At 39.7% G+C, this 17,883-nt stretch overlaps 1 protein-coding gene across 6 annotated transcripts in view; it reads right to left on the bottom strand.

Annotated features, from left to right (window-relative positions):
- Positions 1-17,883, bottom strand: part of LOC109911494 (integrator complex subunit 6) — an 83,205-nt gene that overhangs the window by 27,126 nt on the left and 38,196 nt on the right. For 2 of the 6 annotated variants that reach the window (XM_020510812.2, XM_048602933.1), the window contains exons 9-10: positions 8,665-8,797; positions 3,094-3,188 (exon numbers count right to left, since the gene is read on the bottom strand). In XM_020510812.2, the coding sequence (XP_020366401.1) occupies positions 3,094-3,188; positions 8,665-8,797 (228 nt within the window). Of the gene's footprint in view, positions 1-3,093; positions 3,189-6,593; positions 6,724-8,664; positions 8,798-17,883 lie in introns of those variants that run through there. The other 4 variants (XR_007263216.1, XR_007263217.1, XR_007263218.1 and 1 more) reach the window with 4 other exon arrangements.

Below are 17,883 nucleotides of genomic sequence, written 5' to 3'. Positions count from 1 at the left end.
CAACCTGAAAAAGAAACCTTAACCTCCACTTGGGACTGTTACCTGACCATTAGCCAATTTTTTATCCAAATCAATATACTACCTCCAACATCTGGGCTCTTATTTTATGACTTAACCTCTTATCATGTACATTGCAAAACACCTTCTGCAACTCCAAATATAACACGTCTACTGGTTCCCTTCTATTCATACTGACTGAGATTTCCTCAAAGAACTCTAATAAATGAGTCAGACACAAAACTGAAACTGTCGTCTTTACCTGGTCTGGCTTGTATGCGAATCCAGACCCACAGCAATGTGATTGCCTGTTAATTGCTCCCTTAAATTGCCCAGCAAGCCACTCCATTATATCAAACACTACAAAGTCTGAAGAAAGCAGTGAAACTGGACAGACCACCTGGCATTGACAAAGGCACCTGAAATGACTGCAGCATACATAGTCTGTCGACCCTCAAAAGCCCTCCTTATGAACATGGTGGACTAACACCAAAACACACACATATTACAATCCATGTTCACGACAACACCATGATGCGGAATTGCTGGTGTTGGACTGGAGTGGGCAAAGTCACTTCATCTGATGAAGCAGCAGCGCTCTGAAAACTTGAGACTTGAAATAAACCTCTTGGGCTATAACCTGGTGTAGTGTGACTTCTGAACATGACAACAGTTATCATCGTTGGCTATGTCCTATCTCACTGAGAGAACAATGGTGGTAGCACAATGTCATACACTTGGGAGAGAGGTGCCCTCAAAGTTCTCAACTTTGACTCCAGACACTGGGCACAGCACCACTGCCCAGCCAGTGACACCTATATCCCATGAATGAATAAATAAATTTGAGAACATCTCCAGCACTAGCAAGAGAAGGACTGAATATTAGTTCAAAATATTTCTACAGTTGAGAACTCAGTTAATTTAGAAATAATACAATGACACCTGTAACTACACTGTAAAAATGTAGTTTTTGGGCAGAAGTATTAAGAATACCTAACCAAAACAAAAGTACTGGAAGCACTCAGAGCATGCAGCATCTAATCAAGAAAACATGAATCAGTCAATACCTTGGCATAAAATTCCTCAGAACAGAGAGACGTTGAATGTGAAACAGTACAAGAACAACAGGACAAGGGGAACAAGGAAGAAAACAGAGTTACAGCTTACAATGACCTGCAAGGTGTCTTGGTAGATTTCAGCACATCACTAAGAGGCAGCTTTTTGACCTTTTATTGTAAGCTTTAGGCATTGTACCGCAATGCTAACTTGAAACCAAAATACCTGAACTGCATTTATGCAATGCTCGGTTTGACTGAAATTTGCTAAAGGACAAAGCAAAGAATTTATTCACAATGGTGAATGCAATATGGCTGAATTTACACTTCATTAGATTATAGTCTAATAATGCAATATGAGATGTAGATTTGGTTGTTCATTTCCAGATTACTGTAATTCTCTGAAATGAGTTATAGATAGATCTCAGTTTGTATTTCAAAGTTCCCCAAATACTGACAATACTGATCCCCTTTCCATGGATAGGAATGAAAACAGAGGTCAACAGCTGCTCTAATTAACTGAATCCAATATGACTAAGCGTACTCATCGATGAGGGTCTGTGAAATGTTGGATTAAGTTCAATGACTGACCTAAACTTCATTTGGACATAATTATCTTATTCATACAACACAGTGCACCTAACTGAAATGATCTGTAAAGCTGTGGAGAGAAACAACCAACATTTCAGGTTTGTGACCTTTCAGCTGCTGAAATATTGGTTCTTACTCTCTTCACATATGCTGTCATAAACTGCTGAGAACTTGGAGCATTTCCAATGTTCCTTTTAAGGTTTCAAGGTTTCAATTTTCCACTCCTGTAGAAATTAAATGGAGTTGTTAGGACATGATTTGAGAGTGAAGTTAATGTTTAATCCCTTGATGCCATGAACGACAGACAGAAAGAAGCCAATATCATTATGAATTTTAAGACAGTTCTTTGTGTTTGCCCTGCTACTTGATAGAACAGCATGATAGAGCTATTGGTACAGCTAAAATCCACAACTGAAGACCTCTATGCATTAACATTCAGCAATAACAAAGTACAAGCTTTCTCTCCTGCTTTCTCCAACATGAGGCTAAGGTACAATTAGAAGACTTGTAACTTTTAAAAGTTAATTCTTTCAACCGTGTGAAGTATTAACTGGCTGCAGACAAAGTACCTCATCTTGAGCAGTGAATCTAAATAACTACTGTTACGATCCCAGCTGATGGTACTACTGAACAAGTAAGATTCCAGAATGCAATCTAGTTGAAAGATTTTTGTTTTATTCCTGCTAACTGTTTTCAGTGACTGAAAAGTGTCACATGAGGCAGCAGCTTCTTTGAACAGCGCAATGCAACTTTATTACACAAAAGATGAAAACAACATAGTTACTTAGATATAGAACACCGTCAGAAAAATCTTAAAACGTCTAGCAAAACAAAGTTTCAACCTATTCCTCAGCACCATCACTTCACAGTAACTCAAATTCAGAGATTATCCCCCTCTATCAAATTTTGAAGTTGTACTGGATTACTTCTCCCCCGTTTCTATCCTGAATTGGGGAGGTTTCTTATAATAAATACTCTCAAATCTCAGCTTCTGATAACCGGCAGATTTCTAAGCAAACACTCCTGGTCTAGAAGCTGCACAAACTAAAAACTTTTCTGTTGAGGTCACATTCCCTAAACTGCACTGAAAAAAAAAAATCACTCGTTTTTGGAGATGCCTACACTTCTGAACTCCGTTCAGACCCCTCCAACAGCCCTAAAAAATTTCAAGCTCTAGGTTTTCTAAACCGATATTCAACGCCATATGGTGCTTAATGTTTACTCCACCAGCAATAAAGGACCACAGGAAAAAAACTGCATTAAAACTCGGGGGTTCCACGTGCTGACACGTTGCAAATTAGGTCCCTGTTCTGAAAGGATTGTCTCACCCATTAAAAAAAGTAACCCAACACCCATATGCCATTATTTTGAAATCTGAAACCTAAAATTGATACATCACATATCTTGAATCACACTGGACATAACTTGCAAAATATCAAATGAAGCATACCCCAATATAATAGGGAGGCATTGTCTTCAAGTAATTTTCAAATGCCTGCCGCCATTTCATAACGGGCTTCAGTTTATGCACTTTGAACAAATCATCTGCAAAACAAAAACCAAACAACGAGTTGTAATTGTACCAAAGTCAATTCCCTGTTGCTTAATTTGATCTGGATTTCAAAAACAGTGTTATTCTCAAGTGAAGCAGACAGATCTTTTCTAAAAAAATGATCCTACTCTCCTGCCATCAGGAAGGCAACCTGCTTAAAGATCTTACTTACTCTGTTGTCAGAGCAGAAAGTGAACAGCAGGGAAATAAATTCAAACTTGCATCAACCCATCCTCTGACATTACAAATTAGAACACACTGCACATTACAATTTATTTTAGTTGGGCTAATTTTGAATACCAGACTCTGAAGTTTTTCAATGGCATATTGACGACATATGCAACAAAACCACATTCCAAGTAAAACGAAATAAGTGGTTGGGGACCAGGGACAAAGGATCTTGGGATTAAAATAAATTGAGTCACAGGATGGATATTTCCTCCCTTTCCTAGCTGTAAAAACTCACATGATTAGTTTAGACATTTTCTCCAATGCCAATTGTGTCCGAATCCATATTACAAGCCACTTATGTGCACATTTAGATTAAATTTCAAGAAACATGCTTATTTGAACCATTCTCAACTGCGTAGCAATATTTAGCTTCCCTTATGATAGCAGCATAACCTAGTCTCCTGGAAACCAAGCATCAGTTGAAAAGTACAGCAGGGATGGCTGATATATCATTTCTTCTGGGTGGGTGAGGCAGCGGGAAGAAAAGGGGTGAGATTTCATTGTCTGCGAACAGCTTTATTCTGTAGCTGGTCACACCATATGTAACCAATGAGAATTCATACCATAACACACACCAAAATAGTCCAAAAGTCTAAGGTATCAGAAAATCATACATCTAATAGCTTGAGTTAAGAGCCAATTGCTAAGTGTAAGCTTAAACATCAAAACTGAAAAACTTAATTTATAAAAACATAAGCATAATGAGCTCATGCGTGGACTTAACTAGATTTTCCCTTGATTATGATATTAACGGATGAAAGATTTCTTCATATGTAGAGTTAGGCTACTCTATCATTTAACATGAAAATACTACAGGTTCCTAGGGCCACTCAAAAGGCCATTACAAATATTAATTAGTATGTTCCATGCAATCAAGCTAAAGCAGCTTCTTTTTGTTCCAGCTGGGTGTTTTAGAATATAGAATTTGTGTAGCAGCTCGTCAGAGACCAGGTAAAAACACATCTGTCTGTCACCTATGTCTCAGGACAGTAACCACTCACTAACAAATTCAAAGTCAATCAGTTCTGAACTTAGTGACTGCTTGCTTGATAACGGAAACCTGCAATTCCAGCCCATAAATTATGCTGCGATGTACAGAGTGAGCAGGTTTGAAAATCTGATGAAGGGTCTCGGCCCAAAACGTCAGCCTCCCTGCTCCTATGATGCTGCTTGGCCTGCTGTGTTCATCCAGCCCTGCACCTTGTTGTCTCGGATTCTCCAGCATCTGCAGTTCCTACTATCTCAGGTTTGAAAATCTGTTGTGCGCATACTTTACAGCAGCGTGCCCACATCACTTTGCTTTTCATCACAATGGAAAAATGCTGAACAGCAAGTTGGAACAGAAACATGCTGTTCAACTCCTCCAGCCTATTTTCCCATTTAATAAGATCATGAACTAAATCCATATATCACCTTTGCTCCCTATTCCTCAATACCTTCTGATAAATAGAATATAAAGCAATCTCAAGGTTTAAATTTATAATTGATCATCCATCAATTGCTGTTTGCAAAAGAGAACACCAAACGTTGGTATTTACTGGTGTTTACCAATTTCATTTCTGAAAGGTGTAACTGTATTTTTGGACTACTATCAAGGTTCTAAATTTCGATGAGTGGGAATAAATTTTATCTACTCCATCAGTTAACACAATCACTAAGGACAAACTTTATGACGGCAGCGTTAAGAAAATTTTGGGGAGGACAGGGTGGAGAAAGCTATATCCACAGTTTATACCTGTGGATAAATAGTTCAGGGATTGAGAACCATCCTTTTAAAAGTCTATACAATTACATGAAGCAGCTCAGAAAATAACCAGCGTATCATAAATTGGGACCGTCGGTTGGAGCGCAAAATCCATTCTTGCTAATTAGGAATGCAGGCTTTGGGGCTGCATTCTTCAACTAACGCACAGAAAGGTAGAACTTTTAACAAGTTCAGGAGCACTTAAGCCATGATAAAGATTCTTTACAGTGGGATTAGAATATTTGCAACACTGCAAGTACACTCAGAAGTCTCCTCAAATATTGGAGTAACAATGTACAGTTTCATAACCATCCAATATGAAGCAGCATTTTAAATGATGAATCATACTACATTACCCCCGCCCCCTTCATTCTGATTGAATTCCTCATGGTCGAACTATCTAAAAATTAGACTGCATATTTTTGAAAAGATATACAAAAAAATTTGGCATTTGTTTTCAATATCTGAATTTACAAGACATGACTGTGATTTAAGATTTTCCAAAAAAAAGTCAATTTGAAATCAAAATGTTCAGTGTAGTATGACATAGTCCATGACCATGAAGCAACAATTTAATTTGCTTGTTATTAATACAGAGAAATATCTATCATTGTAATTCTATAGTTCCTTTAGGAAACAAAATTGGGCTAAACAAGAGGAAGCAGTCATCACGATAACAATTGTTTAGGTCTATGCGGTTCAGCTGCACTTGTGCATCGGTGAAGCCTGAGGAAGTATAGTTAACATTGAAAGAGATATTCTACTTAACACCCTCAACAATGCACTTACATAGCATGGCCAAATATCCCAAAACACTTCAAGGGGGTGCCAGGCAAAATCTAACCCAGACAAAAGGGGAGAAATTGGGACAGATAATAAAATATTTGGTCAGAGGTAGGTTTGAAGGAGCATCTTGATGGAGGGATGGACGTAAATCCAGAGCTTAGTGCTCATAAATGGTTGAGTGAAGTGAGTGAGAATCTACAAGAAATCACATATTAAAAGACTGCAGAGCTGGACAGAAGAGGCCACAATCCAATTTGAACATAAGATTGAGAATTTTAAGATTGAGACATTGCCGGACTGTAAGTCAATGTAGACCAACAAGTGCAAGGGTCCTGGGTGAACAGAACTTCAAAATATTAAAACCAAACCAATTTTAAACATTGCATTATTAATCAAATATTCCATCTGCTCCTTTAGATGACATTACACTGAACTCAAAATTTGCACAAAGAGACAGTCAATGAAATGCAGTCTACTTGCTGATGCAGTATCATCCCAATAGGTTCAGTATGTACTATTGGTAAACAATATTAAATAAATTAAAATGTTAAAACATGAAGAAATCCAAATAAGCGGGGAAGAAGCAATTGCACGAGAAAATGTCACATAACACCCGAGTTTAGCAAAAGTTACCTACCCATGAAACAATGCAACAGCAATGGCGGGCCTTGGTGTCGACCAATGAACCATGTTTTCTGACTGTCAGAGGAAGTCGAGAGAGAGGCTTATTGGTCAGGCCCAGTTGGTGCTGATTGCATTTCTCCGGACATGTAAAAACACACATATATACAACCATCATTAGATTCATATACAACAAAAAAAAAATGCAACATACAGTAATACCAAGGCTGAGAAGCAAAGACTGTGTTTTTGATAATGGTACAAAATTAGGCGTTTAAATAACAGCACCAATAACTTTTCAAGCACAAAAAGATCAGTGATGAGCAACTCTGCGACTTCCATGTCAAATACTGTGCATATTTCTTATATTAAGAAACAATTAACACTTAGTGCTTGTTTAACAGCCCAAAATGGCTTACTTTTGGAGCTAATTCGCTAATGACTGCTGGTTGGCATGGCAGTCATTTCTTGTGCAAAAATATTTCAATTGTGCTACAAGAGTTCAGAAGAGGATGTTTAATTGTTGATTTGAACGTGACCTGCAGCCCATCCCATCCACTGTTAAAAATCTCTTCACTGATTTCTAGAACCTTCTAATAAAGAAGAGCAAGATTACGCATCCATGAGGTTTTGCTATTTAAGATTCCAGATCAAATGGAAAAGCAGACATGACAGTGATCTCATTGTATATCAAACCCAGGAACATTGTCAGAAATGTGTGGAATTGAAGTCTCATTTCAGCAGGAGAACAGCTGCAGCTTGGTCAGTCCATCCTTCAAGTGGTGGGCTTTTGCCAATGCCAACAAAGACACTTTTTAAAATGGTACCTAATGTTCTTCAATTTGCAGTGAGCAACGAAACATCACTGTTGGGACATTTTAGATTCACTGCAGCCATGTCATTAGCACTTATTCATCATTATATAAATTTTATCCCTAGTCTAAGAGGGCAGGTAAGATATTTATGCCTGCTTTTTTGCCCTTGAATAGATGCTGCACATGAACCATGCAATCTTCTTTTCCATCATCTTACAAAGGCTGTTGATTCCATGGTCAGGATCAGTCCTTCATTACTCGGATAACTGCACACCAAACACATCAATGCACTGTACCAACAGAATAGTTCTTAAATTTGAATCAATTTTCTTCCATTTCCAATCTCTCCAATTCCAGCTATTTTCCAACATGGTAAAGACAAGAATTTCTTTTAAAATACTGAACTAAAGACCAACTAACTTTATCCAACTGCTTGTTTTGAATGCCAAACAATAGATATTTTGCTAAATGTGCAATCAGTAGCCGAAGATCACGAAAAGATAGGCACTCATTCCTAGTGTATCAGTGCATTATGCATTGGCAGAAGCTGTGTCATTCAACTCATGCTGTCCCAGCACAGTTGAACTTAACCCAAACAAGACGTAGAAAATTATTTCAGTTCCAATGACTATACTCAATGTAAACAAAATGAAGAATCCTGACTGCAGTACCTAGAGTGTGCTTACAAAGATGCATACTGGCTCAAAACTGAACAAGTTAATCTGCCTATAGCTATATGCCTGCCAGCAGAAAAAAAAAGGCCCCAATCTGTCACACTTCATTTTAACGTGCAATGCTTTTAGATTACATTACTAGGGAACACTCAAATGTTAGCTGGCAATCTCACAACTTTACAGGACAAGTCAACATTTCTTTGAAGGATTATTATTTTCCAATAGGTCTTAAAATAAGATGACTTGCAATGCAAGCAATGATCATATGATTCCATTTCAAAAGGTATTCTTATTGAACTACAAAGCTAGTCCATTACAACTTTCAAAGGCACAGGTGGCATTTTTGCCGTATTAAAACCTTTGGCTCAACAGCACAGATACAAGAAGTTATTTAAATTCAAATAACTTCTTAGCTACCAATTCTCATTTGTCTTCAGAGTAATTGGACTTGGTTACATGTGTTCATAGCAAAATTACAGATTGAGACATTTTACCTCTTGAAACCAAAATTTAAAATTAACTAGTTAATGCAGGCACTTTTATTGTTAACCTCAAAACCTGGACTCCCATTAAAATCCTTGTAAAATATTATACTTACCTAAAAGTGGAAGCAGTACAGGATAGTTGTAAGGCATCACAAAAAGGTTAACACAATTCAAAGCTGTACTAGCTTTTAGGTAACCAAAAGGATGACCCAGGTCACTATACTTCCCACTGTTGTTCACATATACCTGGAATGACAATTTGATGTGTTAGAGTTTGCTATGTAGGAGGTCTGAAGTCAGGCTCGGAACTCAGCTGCCTAGACAGCTATCAAGTGATATTTTTCATTCAATAAAAATGAACATTTATCAGATCAAGGTTAGAACAGGGAACATACAGTATGTTAAAAATAACTGAAACAAGTAGTAAAAACAGAACTTCATGAAATGGCAACAGTTTCTCAAACTCCTGCTTTTGCTTTAATTTTCACTTTCATGAATCACGTCACATAACAGTGAAAGATAATCAGGGAAGCGTAAATATGGATTTATGGTTACAATCAGATCAGTCATGATCTTTTTAAATGATGGAGCATGCTCAGGGGGCAAATGGCTCACTCTTGATCCTTTTTGTATGCAAATTTGCCAGTGATGGCTCCAGAGTCTGTGCCTCTGGGAAATTCATACATCAAATCAAAGCTTTTACAAAATAGATTACCTGTACATCGTCTGATTAACAAGGGTGATAGGGGACAGTCATGTCACCATACTAATAATCCAGAAGCCCAGGTTGATGTCCTGGGCACACAGGCTCAAATCCCATGATGGCAGCTATAGTGCCAATAGTTGACTCTTAAATGCCCACTGAAAGAGCTGTACCAAGTCACTTTGTGTCAATGGTGATGAGAAATGGGCAACAAATGGTGGCCATACCAGTGATGCCCACATGTCATGGATGAATAAAGGAAACAACACACAGAAACCAGAGAACATAATAACAGGTTCCATTCACCTTGGGCCAATTCAGCAACTTAATTATGGTAAATCTGTTTCTCAACTCCAACCTCTCAGCTTTGCTGCATGTGGCAATGTCCTAACCTAAAAAATCTTTTAATATCAGTTCAGGAAAGTTAATTGACCCCCTCAGAATTTCGTAACCTGGCAAGTTCATGCTTCCCAGGCCAAGGCTAGGCTCTGTGCATTCTAACCATATCCTCCTTACTTCTGAGCTCTAATCACCTTCAGGTAAAGGCCAACTTAACATTAGCCTTTTTGCACATTGCCATTACAAATATAAAAAACTGTAGCACAGATGGTCATTCGGTCCATTATACTTCTCTCAAAAAACTAGCCAGAATTATTGTTATCCCCAATTCATACCCAATCTAAGTGTAAAGTTTACCTCTGATAAAAATGGATTCACCAATGTCCTTTAGCAAAATCTGCTATCCTTACCTGGCCTGGCCTGGCCCACAGGTGACTCTAGACGCACAGCAACATAGTTCACTATTTACTGCCATCTGAGCAGTCAGGGATAAACAATAAATGCTGGTCTGGCCAGCTTCATCTCTCAAACAAATAACAAAAATTCAGTTTCCTTCAAATGCTACTATTAATCGTCTCTCCAGTAATTCAGCAATTTGTGCGTATGACCAGCTACTTAATTTGGCTCTTCCGACCAAGAAAATAATCTGATCAAGATAAATCAGGCTAAGTGTGAAAGACCTCAATTTTCCACATCGAACTGCATTTATTGCAGTTTTGTCCACACACTCATTCTGTATACATCACCTCATATTTATCACCTACTGTCACAACTCACTACACCTCCAAAAATGTGGGATGTACTAACTCTCAAACAATTCTCCTTTCCTCCAGAGTGATTAATACATGCAGTTCGAAGCTAATGTCCCAGGACAGAGATTTGGGAAATTCTTATCACTTCCCTTCAATCAAGAAATTTTCAAGAATAGAGCATTGTCACAATGATACCTTCAATTCTGTGCACACTTATTTTTGACAATCTGTTGTGTGCAGCATTCTTGAATACCTCATCAATTCCAAGGACACAGCTCATCCAGTGGCACTTGCCAATTTCCAAATCAATGACCTCCACAATAAGTCAAAGTAAATTCGTTAAGACATGATCACAAAATATTCTAGAAATGCTTCACAACTTCAACTGCTCTGTTTCTTTCATCAGAAAAATAAAATGTCCAATTAGAATGTTTTTGCCATGTTTCTCTGATAGCCATATTTAGAGATCTGCCATGGTACTCATCATAAATATCACAATCAAAATCATCTCAGTTAATGCTGTCCAACTTTTTTAAAACCAGAAAAGCACGAAGGCTTAAATACAAATGATGGCTAGTAGAACTTCACTTGGGCATTTTTCATCCGATTGTCAGCACTATATAAACATGATAGTCACATAGGCTTCTTTTAGTTGCTGTTTTAGTTTTTGATGTACTTCAAGTTTTTTTTTTCCTGAAGCATAGCTTACTTCTTTTCAATGTGGCAAGAGAGGCCAAACAAAATTGAAAATTCAACCAAAAATGAAAACTTGAATTAGGTGAGAGGAAACACCAAGAGCTCACCCTGAGTAAGCCATGTACATGGCAGTGTAAGGAATAAGGAAGATTATACCTAAGCTAAGTGATGGAACATTATTTAGCATTCATTCAACTGACAATTTTTTTTTTAAGAAACGTGTCACCAATAAAGTGTGGAACACTGACTTAATGACATCAACTTAAGTGGTCAAACCAAGAGTGTACTGCTTTGTGAAGTGATATCAAAATTCATGCAGCTATTTTAGCCACATTTTCCCACGAAAGAAGTGCACAAACAGAAGGAGCTTACCAAACAGAATCACAGGTACAGAACATCCCCTGGGAAACAACGATCATAACATGATAAAATCTGGCATTCAACTTGAGTGTCAGAAACCCTGGTCAGAAGCAATTGTGCTAAATTTAAACAAAGGTAATTGCATGGTAATGAGGGCAGAGGGGCCTGGAGTGGACTGGGAATGGACTCGAGCAGAATAGACTGTGGATGAATAATGGCGGATGTTTAAAAAAATTCATGGCTTACAGCAAAGATATATCCCAGTGAGGAAGGAGGATTCTCAGAAGGAGATAAACCAACCATGGTTAACCAGGAAAGTTAAAGATAGTCTCAAATTGAAAGATAAAGACATACCTTATGGCAAAGGTTAATGGCAAATCAGAGAATTGAGAAAATTTAAAAGTCAACAGATGACCAAAAAAATTTATTTTCTCCCTCATGAAGATTAATGAGGCCAAACAAGCAAGTAACAAAAACATACAAAAAAGTGGGAGAAACCCAATGAAAATAGGCCCCTTAGAATTTGTGGACAATTGACAAGCCAGAAATTGACTGTAGTTTAATAAATTCTTTGCATTAGTCCTCACAGTACAGGATACTAATAGCATTATAAAAATATTAAATATTCATAACGAAAAGGGATGGGTGCGCTGGGAGAAAGAGAAGAGGAAATAAGCACAGTACCTTCTGTTAGAGAAAATGCTTTAAGGAAACCGATGGTGCTAAAGGCTGATAATTCTGTAGACCCGATGAGATGCATGCTAGGATTTTTCAAGGAAGTACTAGAAGGAGAAGATGCACTGGGAGTGATCTTTCAAGAATCCTTGCATTATGGAAAATGTACTCTGGATGGCAGGTGCATCCATCCATGACAGTAAGAGTGACCACTGCACAGTCCTTTTGTCCCATCCTCACACTGAGAATGCCCACTATTATGTTACGTGGCACTATCACATCATACTAATTGGGACAGACTTCGAACAAATCTAGCAACTCAAAACTGGGCATGCCTGATGGTCTGTGAACCATCAAGAGCAGCTGAATCCTATTTCAGCACAATCTAACCACATGGCCTGACATATTCCCCACTCAACTATCACCATCAAACCAGGGGATCAACCCTAGTTCAATGGACAGTGCATGAGGGCATGCCAGAAGCAGCACCAGCCATACCTAAAAATGAGGTGTCAACTTGATGAAGCTACCAAACAGGACTACTTGCGTGCCAAACAGCATAAGTAGCAAGTGATGGATAGCGCTAAGTGATCCCACAATCAATGGGTCAGATCTAAGCTCAGCAGTCCTGCCACATCCAGTCATGAATGGTGGAGAACAATTAAACAACTCACTGTACGAGGAGGCTCCACAAATATCCCCATCTTCAATGGCCGAAGAGTTCAATACATCAGTAGAAAAGATAAGGCTGACACATTCGCAGCAATCTTCATCCAGAAGTCAGAGTCATAGACCCTTCGGTCCAACTCGTCCATGCTGACCAGATATCCTAAATAAGTACAGTCCCATTTGCCAGCATTTGGCCCATATCCCTCTAAGCCCTTCCTATTCATATACCCATCCAGATACCTTTCAAATGTTTTAATTGTACTAGCTTCCACTACTTACTATGGCAGCTTACTCCATATGCACATCATCCTCTGCGTGAAAAAGTTGCCCCTTGAGTCCCTTTTAAATCTTTCCCCTCTCATCTTAACCCTCTGCCCTCTAGTTTTGGACTCCGCTACCCTGGGGAAAAGACCTTGACTATTCACCCTATCCATGCCCCTCATGATTTTATAAACTTCTTTAAAGGTCATCCCTCTGCCTCCGACACTCCATGGAAAATAGCCCCAGCCTATTCAGCCTCTCCCTATAGCTCAAACCCTCCAACCCTAGCAGCATCCTTGTGAATCCTTCTGGATCCTTTCAAGTTTCACAACATCCTTCCTATAGTAGAGAGACCAAAATTGCACACAGTATTCCAATAGTGGCCTAACCAATGTCCTGCACAGCTGCAACACAACCTCCCAACTCCTATACTGTATGCACTGACCAATAAAGGAAAGCATACCAAACACCTTCTTCATTATTGTATTTACCTGCAACTGCACTTTCAAGGAACTAGGAACCCGGACTCCAAGGTCTCTTTGTTCAGCAACACTCCCAGGACCTTACCATTAAGCGTACAAGTCCTGTCCTGGTTTGCCTTACCAAAATGCAGCACCTCACATTTATTTAAATTAAACTCCCTCTGCCACTCCCCGGCCCACTGGCCCATGAAGATCAAGATCCCGTTGTACTCTAAAGTAGCCTTTGCTGTCCACTACACCTCCAATTTTGGTGTCATCTGTAAACTCACCAATCATATCTATGCTCACATCCAAATCATTTACGCAAATGATAAAATGTTTTAGACCCAGCACTGATCCTTGTGGCACACTGCTGGTCACAGGCCTCCAGTCTGAAAGGTGCCAACTGGATGATCCATCACAGCCTCCTCCAGTAGTCCCCACATTACAGATAGCAGTCTTCAGCCAATTGAATTCACTCCACATGATATCAGGAAACAGCTGGAGACACTGGATACTGTAAAGGTTATGGGCCCTGACAACATTCAGCAATAAGTACTCCAGAACTTCTCTCTCCCCTAGCCAAGCTCTCCAGTACTTATAACACTGGTACTGGAAAGTGGGCATACAGTGGCACAGTGGTTAGCATTGCTTCCTCACAGCGCCAGGGACCAGAGTTCAATTCCAGCCTTGAGTGACTGTCTGTTTGGAGTTTGTACGTTCTCCCAGTGCCTGCATGGGCTTCCTGCTACCCTCCAAAAATGTGCAGTTTAGGTGAACTGGCCATGCTAAATTGTCTCAGAGTCCAAGGATGGGCAGGCCACCTGGGTTAGCCATGGTAAATGCAGGGTTATGGAGACAGGCAGGATCCGTGGAACTCAATGGGTCGAATGGCCTCTATCTGCACTGTAGGGATTCTACGATCTACCTGACAATGTGGAAAGTTGTCTCGGTGTGTCCTTACACAAAAAACAGGACAAATCTAATTACCACTCCAGTCTACTCTTGCTCATCAGTAAAGTGATGGAAGTGCTAGCAAGCAGCACCTGCTCACTGACACCCAGTTGGGGTTCTACCAGTGGCATTCAGCTCCTGATTTCATTACAGCCTTGGTTCAAACATGGACAAAAGAGCTGAATGAGGGGAGTGATAATCCTTGACATCAAGGCTTCATTCGACTAAGTGTGGTATAAAGGAGCCTTAGCAAATGGGAATCGGGGCAAACTCTGTTGGTCGGAGTCATAACTGGCAGACAGGAAGATGATTGTGGTTACTGAGGTCAGTCATCTCAGCAGGAGCTCCTCAGGGTAGTGCCCTAGGCTCAATGATCTTCAACTGCTTCAATGACCTCCCCTCCATCCTAAGGTCAGAAGTGGGAATATTCACTGATGGTTGCACAACTTTCAGCACCGTTCACTGCTCCAATTCTGAAGCTTTCCATGTGCAACTACAACAAGATCTGGGTAATATCCAGGCTCGGGCTGATGAGTGGAAAGTAACATTTGTGCCGAACAAATGCCAGACTATCATTTCAAGACTTCAACAGTAACCACTGCCCCATGATATTCAATGGTCTTAACATTACTGAATCACCCACTGTCATCTTCCTCGGGGTTACCATTGACCAGAACTCATCTGGACTTGGCACATGAGCAAAGTGGCTACAACAGCAGATCAGAGGTTAGGAATGCTGTGGCAACTCACTCACTTCCTGGCTCCCAAAAACCAAAGGAAAAGGTGCCATCTACTCAGCACAAGTCAGGAGTGTGATGGAATACTCCCCACTTGCCTGGATGAATGCAGCTCCAACAACACTTGAGAAGCTTGACACCATCCAGGACAAAGCATCCTGCTTGATCGGCCACATCCACCACTGACACTCAGCAGCAGCAGTATGTACTATATACAAGATGCACCAATGAAAGTCAAAGATCCTTAGACAGCAGCTTTCAAAGCCACAACCACTTTCATCTACAAGGACAAGGGCAGCAGATACATGGGAACACCACCACCTCTAAGTTCCGTTCCAACCCACTCATCATCCTGATTTAGAAATACATTACTATTCTTTCACTATCACTGGGTCACTAGGGCATTGTGAGTCAACCTACAGCATGAGGACTACAACAGTTAGAGGTGGCAGCTCACCACCACGTTCAAGGCCAACTAGAGACTCACTGGGGTTTAGGAGAATCAGAGATGACATTACTGAAACATAAGATTCCGAAGGAGCTTTACAGGACAGATGTGAAAAGGTTATTTACTCTTGTGGGAAGGTCGAGGACTGGGAGACATAATCTAAAAAGTAAGTGTCCACTATTTAAGGTAGAGATGAGGAGGAATTTCTTGTCTCAGAGGGTGATTTTGTGGAATTCTTTACTGCAAGGCTGGGTTGTTAACTACATTCAAAGTTGAGACAAACAGATTACTAATCAGTAAAAGAATCAAAGGTTAAGGGGATAAGGCCAGAAAGTAGAGTGAAGAATTATTATATCGGTCATGATCAATTGAATGGCACAGCAGTCTCAATGGCCAACTTCTACTCTCACACCTTAAGGTCTTATTACACTTCGGATTTTTCATAACAAAACCTTTGATCATCAATTAACAAATTTTTTTTGAACAGTACAGTGCAGAAATAAATTAAAATTTTCTTTTCAGATAAATTTAACATCGATCAATAACATTTCAGTATTTGATTTTTGCAAATTTTAAACTTCATCTTGGGCTTAACTGAATTTTGTCAAATCTGACATTTTTTGTTTGTGGCCAGCTGGAACATCGGAAATTAATTCAGCTTGTGCAGTTTCAATGTTAATTGTAAGTAAACATGTGTATGCAGTGCCACAGCTCTTACACTGAAAGTGATAAAGCAAATGGAACCCTCAAATTAACTGATTAGAAATGAACCTCACCTTGGGATGGAGGTGGCGCAACCTTCCAACGTCATTGAATTGCAGGAGGGACTATACTGTAACTGGATATTCTATGCTTGCAGCTTGTATGCCCAATCAGGAAAATTTGCATCAAAGTATCAAGATAAACATGCATGGTCAACTAGGGTGCATGCTGAACAGAAGTCCAAAAGCAGCTAAAGTTCACCAATCACGTTGACTTGGCTAACAGAGTGGTATCAATGCACAATGGCCCAAGTTGCTAACAATAAAAAGTTCCACGTTATCTGAAAGGACCCTCGCAGACCTCAACATTTCAATCAATTTCAGTATTTAAGAGGGCTCAGGGGTACTATCCTGCTTCAAGCACTGGCTGTAGGGGTGGGGAGATCGTTAGAGTGAGAAGTGAACATGAGAGGGGAGGGAGAGGAGAAGGGAGAGAACAGAACAGAGAGAGAGAAGAGGGAATGAAAGAGACAGCCGGTGTTTGGATCGAGTTTGTGCTTTTGGCATCATTCTGCATCACAATCTAGCTATCAACTGAGCTAACCAAAGTTATCACAAACACAAATGAGCAGCCAGCCACGATTACAGCAACAGAACATTGGTGATCATACCAGTACCATCTGCACAGCTGCGGAAACATCCATGCCTGGTTATGGGACCGTTTGCATTATTAAGCAGTTGGGGCAAAGGGAGTACAGTCTGAACAAGATTCCTTCATTCCGACATACTAATCAAATTAAGCAGAATATCTTTGGATGATGACGGCCAAAGTTTCAGTGACAAGACTTAGCATGATCCAGCAAGCAGTGAGGGAGAATGCCAGAAAATGGAACCTTCCTTTGAACAGATTAGCCATACAAAGTAGTTGCCAAAACATATTGTGAAATGAAGTGTTTTAAAGTAACTGAGAAACACTTCTGGTTTCAGCTGCAGTTACATCATCATGGAAAAAATGACTATACACTATATTGGGATCTGGCCCAGTGAAATGGCAGTCCCTCCACTGTGTCCTCTCAGCAGAAACTCAACCACCTCACCATTACAATTAAAAACTGAACTGCAGCAATAAAACATAGGACACTGTTCTAACGGCAAGTTAAATACACAAGCTTAAAGACTCCCCACCCACACCCCTGATATTCAGCAGTTTCTCAAGTATGCACCCGTTCTGCCAACGAGAGGTTATTATTACATAGGCAAGTCTTAAATTGTCAATTACATCATTGCATTCCACATGTGAGCCGAATACCCCAGGTGGCAATGCAGTCAAAAGTGATAGCCAAGAGTTTTAATTTCCTTTAACGTGAACTACTTTGCATTTCCTGAACTTCGGTCACCACTTTTAAATCATTTTCCCCAACATGCCTGTCTTTTTATCTCTGTTATTTGTCTCTGACACACCAAACATTTAACTCAGCAACCAAATAGAGTCTCCATAAATCAGCGGGTGTTCACCCTCAAATACAAGCTACCCAAGGAAAGGCCTAAATATTCTTTTGATTACAAATTTACAAAA

Source organism: Rhincodon typus, chromosome 11 (genome assembly GCF_021869965.1).
Source record: "Rhincodon typus isolate 14 chromosome 11, sRhiTyp1.1, whole genome shotgun sequence".
NCBI lineage: Eukaryota > Metazoa > Chordata > Chondrichthyes > Orectolobiformes > Rhincodontidae > Rhincodon > Rhincodon typus.
Note: the sequence above shows the minus strand (reverse complement) of the source record. Positions and strands in the feature narration are given on the sequence as shown.